Raw genomic sequence first — 12,490 nt, 5'->3', positions numbered from 1 at the left:
AAGGAGCTTCCGTGCTTCCTTTATTGCCTCCTTTAGCATAGGAGACACTGGGACCATCCTTTATAACAGTGTTTCTCAAACTGGGGGTGTTAGGTTCAGACCACCGTTAAATAAAAGAAGACACAGAAACCCGTAGTGATCTTTTCACCTGCAGGGAGAGTCTCCGTCAGCCACCACACGTGTGTGTCTAAGTGAGAGTCTGACCTCTTTCTTAAGATTAAGATTAAGATAGTGTTTATTTGTCACATGCACAGTTATACACAGTACAATGCACAGTGAAATGTATTTTGTACCTGCAACCATATATACACACACATATAAATAAGAAGAATAAAAATAAAAAAAAGTAATTCACACTATACACTATACTCTATATACTATACACTATACACACTTTTATAAATTATAATATTTACATTGTGCAATAATGGTCCAGTTAGGGCTCAGAGTTGAGCAGACGGATGGCTTGTGGGTAAAAACTCTTCTTCAAACTTTCAGTCTTAGCCCTCAGGCAGCGGTAACGCCGGCCTGATGGGAGCAGGGAGAAGAGAGAGCGTCCGGGGTGGCTGGGCTGTTTTAGGATCTTCATGGCCCTCAGCCTGCACTGCTTGGTGTAAATGTCCTGCAGGTTGGGGAGGGTGGTTCTGATGGTCCGTTCAGCTGAACGAACCACCCTTTTTAGGGCCATGAAGTCCTGCTTGGTGCAGTTTCCCATCCAGGTGGTGATGCTCCCACGCATGATGCTCTCGATGGTGCAGGTGTAAAAGTTCCTGAGCACCTTGAGTGGGAGCTTGAAGTCTCTCAGCCGCCGGAGGAGGTAGAGACGCTGTCTGGCCTTCTTCACAGTGATGTTTATGTGATGAGTCCAGGACAGGTCCTGTGAGATGGTCACTCCCAGGTATTTGAAAGTGTCCACTCTTTCCACCTCAGCACCACTGATGACAAGTGGATGGTAGTCCCTCTGCTGCTTCCTGCTGAAGTCCACGATCAGTTCCTTTGTTTTGCTGACGTTGAGCAGGAGGTGGTTCTCCTGGCACCAGTTCTCCAGGCGGGAGACCTCTCTCCTGTAGGCTGTCTCCTCATTGTGGGAGATTAGTCCCACAACAGCAGTGTCGTCAGCAAACTTGATGATGATGTTGGACTCTGACGTGGCCTCGCAGTCATGGGTGTACAGTGAGTACAGCAGAGGGCTGAGCACACAGCCTTGGGGGGATCCAGTGTTGAGGGTGAGGGAGGATGAGGTGAGGTGACCCACTCGTACCACCTGTGGTCTGCTGGTCAGGAAGCTGTGAACCCACCTGCACAGGGATGGGCCCAGGCCCAGGTCCAGCAGCTTAGAGACCAGCCTGGAGGGAACTATGGTGTTGAATGCTGAGCTGTAATCTACAAACAGCACTCTCACATAGTTCCCCTTACCAGTGTCTATGTGTGAAAGGGTCTTGTGGAGGAGGAAGGATATGGCGTCATCTGTGGATCTGTCTGGCCGGTATGCAAACTGTAGTGGGTCGAGGGTGGTGGGCAGTGAGGAGGTGATGAATGTCTTGATGAGTCTCTCAAAACACTTCATCACCACAGAGGTGAGTGCTATGGGCCTGAAGTCATTGGGGCTGCTGGGGTGTGGTTTCTTTGGGACAGGGACTATGATGGACTTTTTAAAGCAGGTGGGAATCACACACAGTTTCAGTGAGAGGTTGAATATCAGTGTAAACACAGGTGCCAGCTGGTCAGCGCAGGTCTTAAGGACACGTCCACTCTTCCTGCTGGCTCTTTTATTTTAGCATCACGTGGGTGTGTGGGTGTGTGTGTATGTGTGTGTGTGACGTCAGGAAACAGGTGTTACCTGCTTTCCTCACCTGGAGGGTTCGGGTGTGTACGAGTATGTTTTGTCTTTACAATCTGATTGTCATGTGCATGTTTATGATGAACACATTGTGATACATAGTAAAACAGTTAAACGTTTATCTATTCTAACATTTCCTCCCTGTTTATCATGAACATAGCACATACTACCCTGAATGAGGTTGAGGCGATAAACCTGTCGTGCGGCTGTCTATCCTTCTTTTGACCCAAAGTCACACTCTCTATTCTTTCAAGACAGGAAAAGTCCTCAACGCCCCCCCCCGCTCACGGCAGCCACTGCTAGTCAGTCTCACTCGGGGAAACACCTACATACATGTGCAAAATTACATACATCCACCCCCATCACTTGGTCTCCCATTTTCAATGGGGGTTTCATATTTGGTCTTCTGTTTCACCCTCCTGCCCACCCTGCACAAGGGTACACTGATAGAAAGCTGAAATGAAAACATTCGTCATCATTTTCCTTAAACATGGAACAATACCACTGAAAAATAAACAAAACAGTAGCAGAATGACCCCTGGTGGCACTAAGACTTTCAGCAGAACTTGCCACCAAGCTCCAGTAGTCAGCCAAGAGAGCCAGTCCTGACTCCCTCCAGGTGTTGTTCCACATACTGCTGCAGGGTGTCCAAGTCAGACAAAGCAGTGTGAATACTCCCCCCCTCACCGTTTTCATCAGGGATGAAGGTGCAACAAGTCTGTCCGATTATCTTACATACTCCTCCCTGCAGGGCGGCCAGCAAGTCCAAAACCACTCTATTCTGCATCACCATTGCACGCAAGGCGCTCAACTCCTGTGAAGTTCCTTTGCCTAAAGTTCTTGTGGTGTTTATCCATTGCCACCATTCATTAGTTGTGTAGGCATGTGGGTACTTGAGGTGGTTCAATGGTGTTGCAGTCGCGATGGTCATCAATGCGCCCAGGGTGCAGATCCAGTTCCACGTGGTCATCGCATGTGTATGAGCCATCCCTATTTAGTGGGGGGTTCAGTTGTTTTCTTCACGGGTTTGAGACGAAGGTGGTCTAGGGCTCAACGCCCCCTTTGCACCCTGACTTCCACCCCCTACTCAGCGTTGACTGGCTCAATCCTTTTGCAATGGCTGAGGTGTATCCACGTGGATGTCTCTGCTATTTTGACTGCAGTTGGTGTGGTCAGTAGTACTTTGTAGGGTCCGTCCCACCGGGGTTGGTTCCAGCACTTCTTCTTGATCACTCTGACCAGGACCCAGTCTCCCACTGCCACCGGATGTTCCTGTGGAGAAGCAGAAGAGCCTTCTGACAGTTTATTTGTATCAACAACCTTTTTGCTTTCAAACAAGCAAACATGAGTGCCGCCTGCTCCTGAGACATTATCACATAAATGAGATAAAAATATCCCAGTAAAGTGGAACACTGCTGTGAAAAAGGACCCAGATTAATGCAGAGCAAATCATTAATGTGCTGATTCAGTGCACAGAGGCTAACATCAACATTTTTATTGCTCTTAATTATTGTATTAGTGAGTGCACTCTGAGTGCTGCTGAACATCAGAGCTGTGAAACTTTAAAGGGCAGCATTGACTGTGACCTCTGACCTCTGTGCTGGGGTCTGGGGTCAGTGCCGCTGAGTCACGTGAATGCAGACAGCTAATCAGAGCAGAGCAGGGAGGAGGGGGCGGAGCAAAGAAGGCCAGTGTTTGCACAGACATGCCTGCTTTCTGATGAAGGGGAGAAACGCTCTGAACTTCCAGGAGACAAACAAACTGAAGCATCGATCTTATCGCGCTAGCATTGATCTGATATGATCGATATTTAGATCGATCCGCACACCACTGTAATTCTGACGGTGGAACAAGGAAATGTTTGCACATACGTGAGCACACAGCGACTAGCCAAACTCTCCACCATCACCGTCTGCTGGGTACATAGAGCAGCTGTACCCCCACTTCACCACGATGGGGACACCCCCACCCTCCAACGTGTCTTCGCGTGGGGCATGAAAACATTTGACCCGGTGAAGTGGGGCATGATGGGAAAAGTTTGAGAACCAGTGCTTTATGAAAGGAGAGGAGAAAATAATTATGCTTCAATTATTTGTAAAGATTTAAATGGAATCCCTTTGAAATGGTTCAGTGTGTTAAATCAGTTTAAAAGAGTCTTTACATTATATATGGTTCATGTTTACAAGCTTCCTGTTTTATTGTGAAGGGCTCATGATTGTGACAGGAAGTAGTTTTCATGATCAGAGTGGTGCTGCTCTGCTATTGGTTGGAGAAGGAGGAAGTGAGTGTGTGAGCTCATCAGCTTGCTGAGTCCATGTTAGCATTCATTAGCAGAGTGAATGGACTCATAGCCACTGTTTAGCTCCCTCAGCTGACATTATAGGCTGTAGTTGATGTTACTGATGAGGAAGACTGTGAAGCTCCATCAGCTGGAGCTACAGAGTTACCACGGAGACGGCACCATCTCGGGATCATTCCTCGGCTGACTGAGAGACTCCAGCAGAGATGAGCTGGAGGTGCAGAGACTTGTGCATCAGCAGAGATCTTCATCAGCCTGCTCTCCTCCTCCTCCTGCTCCTCCCAGACTGTAAATGTGCAGCTTCAGCATTATAAGGAGCAGATTTTCTTTTTGCTCCTGGAGTGAAACGGCCGACCAGTTTGTGCCACAGAGCTCCCGAGCATCACTTCAGGCCTGCAGCAGCTTTCATTGGTGTTCCAGTTGGTTTATTGGAAGAATATCTGCTGGCTGGAGTGTGTGTGCAGAGAGAGTGTGGGCCCACCTTTGCTTCATGGAGCCTCATTGAGACTTTTGTCATTGAGCAAACTTAAAGGGACATTTCAGAGAAATTCTAATCTTTCATTTCATTGTTAAACATTTCCAAATGATTTCAGTTCATTGTGTTCTGCAGCTGCTTTGAGTGCTGTTTGCTTCTTCCTCTTATTTCCTGCTAATAAGTTCAGAGGATTTGGTGACTCAGTGTTACACTGAGCATTTGTGAGTGTGCTAACTTTGCTGCCCACACTGCACAGTTTGCAGTGCAGCTATTCTAGTGTTCTTCTAGTTCATCTGAAGGGAAGAACAAGACTCAGGACACTAAATCTTCTTGGAAGTCCTCGTGTTTCATGAAGGCTGTTTGCTTTAAAGAACCCAGGGCCCTTACCTGCCACAGTGAGCACAGGTGGGCTGCAGGTATCATTGACTTAGTGAGCTTTGTTGTTGTGTTGCAGGATTCTCATTGGTTTGGACTTCAGCTCAGCTGGGATCAGAGATGGATGGAGGGAATTTAATGTCAGTCCTAGAAATCCTAAAGAAGGAGCAGGAAAGGAGTTTGAGTGGATCAGCAGGAACATAGAACATGGGATTTTTCAATAGCACATTGCAGCATTCAGGCATGAATCTAACACACTCACACAGATTGATGGAGAGCTGCATTGTCACAGCTTTGATTGGTCACAGATTGAGCAGAGAGAAGTGGCTCTCTGTGTGCGCACTGCTGAGAAAAAGCAGCTCAGTTCATTTGTGCTCTGTTTCAGTCAGATCAGCATTACTGAGGAGCAGGAAGTGGAGCTCAGCTCTAAACACTCAGCGTGAGGACTGAGTGAAGAGTTTGAGGACAGAGTTTTGGAGCTGCGCTCACAGCTTTGAGCCGTCCATGCAGAGTGCTCATTCTGATAACATGTCCCCTCCTAAAAACAGTCCTCTGAGCATCCATCACAACCACAGCAGGTAGAAGATGGGCTTTGTTTCTCTCACTGATGTTTGTGGGATTCATTGAACTCTTCTCCTCCTCAAAGTCAAACTCCTCCAAATCCAGATGCCATCAGGACAGCAGCAAAAATCCTGGTGTCCACAACTTTGAGTCCCAAACTGACTCTGAGCCTCTTTAGTGAATCCAGCAGCTTTTGAACTTCCAAAGAAGTCTTTGAGCTGCAGACGTCAGGAAATCTGAGCCCAAATGTTCCTTTTTCTTTCAGATTCCACCTTTGGAATGAAGCTTTTCACAGGCTGCTCTCCTTTAAATGAGCTGCATCAAACAGCAGGGGAAGAACACACTGTGCTGAAGGAAGATGTGGGTTTTGTAGTCCATCTTCTGCACATTGTAGTTCCAACACATCCAGCATCACGTTGTTAAGGAGAGACGAGTGTGAAGCGGTTCAGATTCTCAGCGCTCTTCTCTTTTCCTGAGTCCTTATTAATTCTCCTGCCACCTCCCAGCTTAGGAAAAGGAGATAGGAGACACTTTTAGGATGTCCACTTTGTCTCAGGCTCAGTTTGTCCTCCTCAGGTGCTGCCTGCCTCTCTGGATCCTCCTTCTAGATTTTCATGGCTTTTTCTTCTGCACTTTGTTTCCATCAAACTAATCAAAGGTTCAGTCAGTCTGCTTCTGCATCTGGATTTGGCTCCTCTCCTCCTCAACACTCCAGGACATGACAGGATACCAAGGCCAGATGTTCTTGTGCAGCACAAACACTTTTTCAAAGCTTTTTCCAAATGTTGAACTTGCTGTGGAAGCAGCTCCCAGTTTGAGTCCAGGAGACAGACCCCCTCTGTGCTTTAAGATCAGCTTCAAACTTTCCTTTTGGATCAAGCTTCTAGTTGGAGCTGGATCAGGTGACCCTGAAGCCTCCCTTAGTTCTGCTGCTATAGGCTCAGGCTGCTGCTGGACTTCCCATGATGCATTTCTTCTGCATTCCCCTCTTTTCCCTCCTGATGCTTTGATCTGCCACTACTGCAGCTCCTTAACTTTGCTCTTCTCTCTCCTTAGTTTGTGTTTGGTTCTTGTCTCTCTGAGCTCATCTCTGCTCTCTTCTCTTTGCCCTCACACTGAAACCAGTCATGGTCCGAGCTCCTCCTGGAGCCTGTTTTCATTGGAAGCATCTTTCTGTCAGAGGGAGTTCTTCCTTCCCACCATCACCAAGTGCTGCTCACAGTGGATTGTCTGATGGTTGGGGCTTTCTCTCTAAGATTGGAGGCTGTTACCTTACACTGTTACACAACCTGAGATGATGCTGTTGTCTGTTGGCAATTGTCACTTATAAATAAAGCTCCATGAAATTGAATGGATGGAAATGGATAGATGTTATTGTATGTGACAAACAGGAAATGATTGCTCACAGATGGATTGTTGTTTTGTGTGTCTGCAGTCTGTCAGGCTGTCTGATCACAGAGGAAGGCTGTACTTCTCTGGCCTCAGCTCTGAGCTCCAACCCCTCCCATCTGAGAGAGCTGGACCTGAGCTACAATCATCCAGGAGACTCAGGAATGAAGCTGCTGTCGGCCGCACTGAAGGATCCACGCTGGAGACTGGACACTCTCAGGTATGGAGAGGATGTCTGATAGAGGAGGAAGAGCTGGAAGCATTTCCTGTGTCCTTCACTCACTTCCTGTTTGTTTCATGCACGTCACTTCTCCTCTGCTCTCTCCTCTTCGTCGTCTCCTCTGCTCTCTCCTCTTCTTCATCTCCTCTGCCCTCTCTTCGTCGTCTCCTCTGCCCTCTCCTCTTCGTCGTCTCCTCTGCTCTCTCCTCTTCTTCGTCTCCTCTGCCCTCTCCTCTTCTTCGTCTCCTCTGCCCTCTCCTCTTCGTCGTCTCCTCTGCCCTCTCCTCTTCGCCGTCTCCTCTGCTCTCTCCTCTTCGCCGTCTCCTCTGCCCTCTCCTCTTCGTCGTCTCCTCTGCCCTCTCCTCTTCGTCGTCTCCTCTGCTCTCTCCTCTTCTTCGTCTCCTCTGCCCTCTCCTCTTCTTTGTCTTTTCTGCCCTCTCCTCTTCGTCGTCTCCTCTGCTCTCCTCTTAATAGCCCCGCCCCTGAGCTCCGCCCCTGAGCTCCGCCCCTGAGCTCCACAGAGGAAGTTGTTCTTCTTGGTGTGATTATTCTGCGTGATGTAGTCTCAGATTTCAGAGCCAGTTTTCCATTTTGAGCTCATTTCCAGCTTCAAGTCTTTTAACAACCTTGTGCAGTTTGCAGATCTTCTAAGTTCTCAGCTGGAAGATAAAAGCTGCAAATTCCCTTCAATGAGTCATTTTGAATTGATGTTCAAATGAAGATTCAAATGTTGTTCCAGTGTGAAAACAATGTGTAACTGGAAGATCCTGTGAAGCACTGCTGAAAGACAAAGAGCCCAACACGTGGACATCCTCTGTTCTAACATCATTTCAGCTGTTGGGTTAAATCCTCTTGACTTTTGTGCCTTTCTGACTGTATAAAGGACACTTTGAGACAAAAACAGGAAAACAATCTGATGGTGCTGCAGACTAATCCACAGGATCTGATCTCCTTGATCCGTGGATCATTTTCCTATACTTGTCATATTCAAAGGTCAGACATCTTCAAGTGTGTGTGTGCCTCTGAAGCACAGCTGTGACTCTGTCACTTCTTTTCCTCTACTTAATGATGGAGAAGAAGTTTGATGAGACCAGTGCTGCATTTGAATGCTTTCTTTCTCATCAACAACATCCAGACTGAAAGCTTCAAAGAATGAACTCCAAAGTGTTCAAACAGGCTCCCACTGGCCATCACTGCCTCTGCCTGTAGCCGGGTCAGACCTGCAGCTGCAGGGTTTTGATGCTGATCTGAGAACAGTTCAATGATGCGGTCATCCCTCGTGGTGCTCGCAGCTTCACTTTCATCGGCCCTAAAGGGAAATTAGCCGTGCGGCCGAGCCAGAACAAAAACATGTAGAAAACAGAGACGCAGACGCTCAGAGGAAGACAGGAAATAACCTCTGACCCCCCTCCTCCTTTCAGGGCGGAGCCTGCTGGAGTGCGATGGCTGAGCCCAGGTCTGAGGAAGTGTAAGTGTGTTTTTAATGTGATTGATGAAAACAAAGCAGCACACATTCAACCATCTTCAAACTGTCACATCACTCATTCACATCTCTGATGTCAGGAGTCATCATCAAAGTGTCAATCAATGAACAGATGATGGATCAATAACTGCAGCTGGATTGTGTTTGTTCTCTCCATCAGATTCCTGTCAACTCACAATCGACACAAACACAGTGAACACAGAGCTACAACTGTCTGACAACAACAGGAAGGTGACACATGTGGAGGAGGTTCAGTCATATCCTGATCATCCAGACAGGTTTGATGTTTATCCTCAGCTGCTGTGTAGAAATGGTCTGACTGGTCGCTGTTACTGGGAGGTCGAGTGGAGAGGAGACGTTTATATATCAGTGAGTTACAGAAGAATCAGAAGGAAAGGAGTCAGTAATGACTGTTGGTTTGGATGGAATGATCAGTCCTGGAGTCTGAGGTGCTCTGATGATGGTCCTCAGTACATCATTCACAATAACAGAGAAACATCCATCTCCTCCTCCTCCTCCTCCTCCTCCTCCTCCTCCTCTGGCTCTAACAGAGTAGCAGTGTATGTGGACTGTCCTGCTGGCACTCTGTCCTTCTACAGAGTCTCCTCTGACACTCTGATCCACCTCCACACCTTCAACACCACATTCACTGAACCTCTTTATCCTGGGTTTATGTTCTTGTTTCCTGGTTCCTCAGTGTGTGTGTGCTGAGCTGAGTGTAAAGAGCGTCCTCCTGTTAGAGAAACACTCTGACTGTTGAACAGATAGTTCAGTCTGTACATGTCTGTCTCTTTCACTCACAAACACGTTTTCACATTCATGGATTCAATCAGTTGATGTTTGAAACTGTTCTCAATGATTCCTTGTAAACTTCTTCCTCTTCAGTCCTTCAAAGATGGAAGCTGCCATTATTCCAGGATCCACATGTTGTGTTTCTGTCTTTTTCCACTCAAAGCTTCACAGTGAATATCAGGATGTTGTGTTTCTCTGAAGCTCACTTCACAACCAGCTCCTCTGCATTTTCAACCAGTCTGAGCTCATTCAAATCCATCCAAGTCTTTGATTTCTCTTTCTTAATGCCATTTTTCCAACCTCTCCACATGCTCTTACTGGTGGACTCATTTTTGGAAGCTGTGATGGAAGCAGGACAGGAAGGAAGCTCTCAGCAGGAGCACCTTTTCACAATAAGAGCACATTTGCATGCTTTGTGCTTTTGAACTGATCCAATGACAGAAACATGAACTTCCATATTGATCAGATGTTGATGTGCAGCTCTGATGTCACTAACATCTCCTTGAAGTCTTCATTGATGGTGATTTGTGGCCCTCTGCTGGTGAGAAGATGAACTGCATGAAGTGTTTGAAATGAGCTTTTTCTAATTGGACTGCTGACTGCTGTTAACCACACTGAGACCAACACTGATGTCTTCAACACAAACACTGATGTGGATGAACAGTCACTAAAGACTATTAATGTCTATTTGTGTCTTTAACATGTTTGTGTTTGTCACAGAGAAACTCTGGATTGGATTTCTGGATCTTTGCTCTTTTCCCTGCAGTTCGTTCCCACAATGACTCCATGATGGAAATCTCTAATAAAGTCATCAAATGAACAGCATGTCTCCCAGTGTTTGTGTGTCCTTTGTGCTCTTCTCCTTGTATCCAGTCTCTGCTGCTGTGTGCTGTGCTGCACTCACTCACAGATCAGAGTACATGTACAGTTATCCCAGCGACACCAGGAGGAGACAAATGTTTGGCTTCATTTACAAACAACAATCTCAGCTATGGATTCAAACAGCAGCAAATATGCAAATGAATCCTATTCAGGCTCCACCTTTGACCTTTTCTTTTCCTTCCAAAGGTCAGAGCACTGGGAAGCGTCATGTTGGCTTTCTTCCAAATCAGAAGCTTGAAGCTTTAAGTCTCTTAACTTTACAAGCCATCTGTTACACCATCTGTATCAAACGAATCTGACTATAACTAAATATGTTTTATAGGAAATGCTGTATAAATATAACTGAGAAAATAAGCTCTCATTAAGAGCAAAATAGAGCAATTTCAGACCTTATGGAATTATGGGAGGTGCTTATCTGCTTAATTTGCCTAACTGGTGACATAGATGGTACAAACCAAAAAAGCACCCTGGAATGAGCTTTGTTGCTTTCAGTTTTGCAGGGCACATCTCCATGTCATCCCATGACTATTCATATTGGTCATTATTTTTATCTGCTCTTTATTCTTCATCACAAAGGGATGCTCTGTGAAATGCTTATAACAACAATTTAGGCTAAACATCTAATATTATGTTATGGATGTAAAGTACATTGAGCCCTTTGTAATTTCTCAAACTGATGGAGCAACACAGTGATGAGATCATTGTTTATAATAGTGAGTGCAGGTTGTGGGTGAGCCACGTGGCTTTGTCTAATAATGGTCTCAGTATTGTACATGAAAGAAGAAAACTCAGACACTCTTATTTATCTTTCATTTTTGGGCAAACTTAAAGATATTAAGCTATAATGTTCCTCATTAGGAGAAGCAGAGAAGAACAATGAGGAGGCAGCGGCTCTTAAAGCTGAAGGAAAAACAGCATCTTAGCTCTGAGATGAGGGAGCTTAAAGTGAAAAAGCTCCTCAAGCAGCTCAAGTTTGAGGTTTGCCATCCATGCTGGGAACTGTTGGTATCATATAATTAAAGATGCTTTTCAGCCATTCTCACATGAACGAGACACGATTATTTAATGGAAAAATGTAACTAAACATTCAAAATGTTGTCATGTTTAAATAGATTCCTGTACTGATCATGTGCTGAACATTATAAGACATTCAGTTAATAATGATAATTTTGCTCCATCACTGACAGCTGCACAGTTTCATAAACAAATCTTTATATCAATGACATTGTGGAATTGGTTTTAAGTTTACACCCATTTTCTTTGCAGTACTTAGTATCAGTGTGTACAGGTACCTTTGAGTGTTAATGAAAATGTCTGAACTGTTATATTTTTATGAATGCTTAATATTTATACATGCCTTTTTGTCCTAAACACTGTTAAAGGTATCCAGTCTGGAGAAGCTGGGGTGGAAACAGCACACACTCACACTGATAAACCCAAACTTGTCATATGGCACAGTTAACGCCCCATTTACAGTGTTTTTCCAGTGGATTTCCAGGAAGCTCCTCGACTGCTTTCAAAGAGCCAGTTGATGCCTTTGCTAAGAAGGTGATGAAAATATTCAACAAAAAATACAGTAAGCATGATTTATAATACTATAACAATTTCAGACTCATTCAATAACTGTTATTCAACATGTGTCTTTGCACATATTGTTCTGAAATGCAGTGAACAGTCACAGTGTCATGAATAACATCTGGTCTGTAGTCTGATTATTGTCTGGTGTGTCCTGAGCTATGAATGTTTATAACATTTGATAAATGTCTGTATTTAATCTTAGATGAGGCTGGTGGTATTGGCAGGGTACCGTACCAGTCTCTTCAAAATCATAGCATCACCATAAATGCTGTTGGGCTTCCTGATGGCCTGACCCTGAAAAAGGAAGAAAACAGTTAGAAGCCATTTTAAAGTCTGCAGAGCAGATTTCATTTCAAGGTATTTGGTTCATATATAGACTATGTATGAACCTCATCTGTCCATAGAGTACCTTTAAGCATGTACTGTATGGCTAGATGTTGAACTTGTGCATTTATAGTACACTGTGTTTATCTGTAGCCTGATAAGCAGCTCAGCAGTTTGTCATACTCTATAAGTAAAGCTAAAGTGAACTTGAAATTGGAAATACTTAAAGATATGGAATCAAAAACCAAAAAGATGTATGGCTTTAATATATA

At 45.2% G+C, this 12,490-nt stretch overlaps 1 protein-coding gene across 1 annotated transcript in view; it reads left to right on the top strand.

Annotated features, from left to right (window-relative positions):
* LOC115776927 (uncharacterized) overlaps positions 1-9,353 on the top strand; it is a 39,114-nt gene extending 29,761 nt beyond the window's left edge. Inside the window, exons 4-6 of the mRNA XM_030724730.1 lie at positions 6,986-7,159; positions 8,581-8,627; positions 8,803-9,353. Of these exons, the coding sequence (XP_030580590.1) occupies positions 6,986-7,159; positions 8,581-8,627; positions 8,803-9,353 (772 nt within the window). The remainder of the gene's footprint in view (positions 1-6,985; positions 7,160-8,580; positions 8,628-8,802) is intronic.
* The last annotated feature ends 3,137 nt before the right edge of the window (positions 9,354-12,490 follow it).

This window comes from Archocentrus centrarchus, unplaced genomic scaffold (assembly GCF_007364275.1).
Source record: "Archocentrus centrarchus isolate MPI-CPG fArcCen1 unplaced genomic scaffold, fArcCen1 scaffold_41_ctg1, whole genome shotgun sequence".
NCBI lineage: Eukaryota > Metazoa > Chordata > Actinopteri > Cichliformes > Cichlidae > Archocentrus > Archocentrus centrarchus.
The sequence above is the reverse complement of the archived record's forward strand: the minus strand, read 5'-3'. Positions and strand labels throughout refer to the sequence as shown.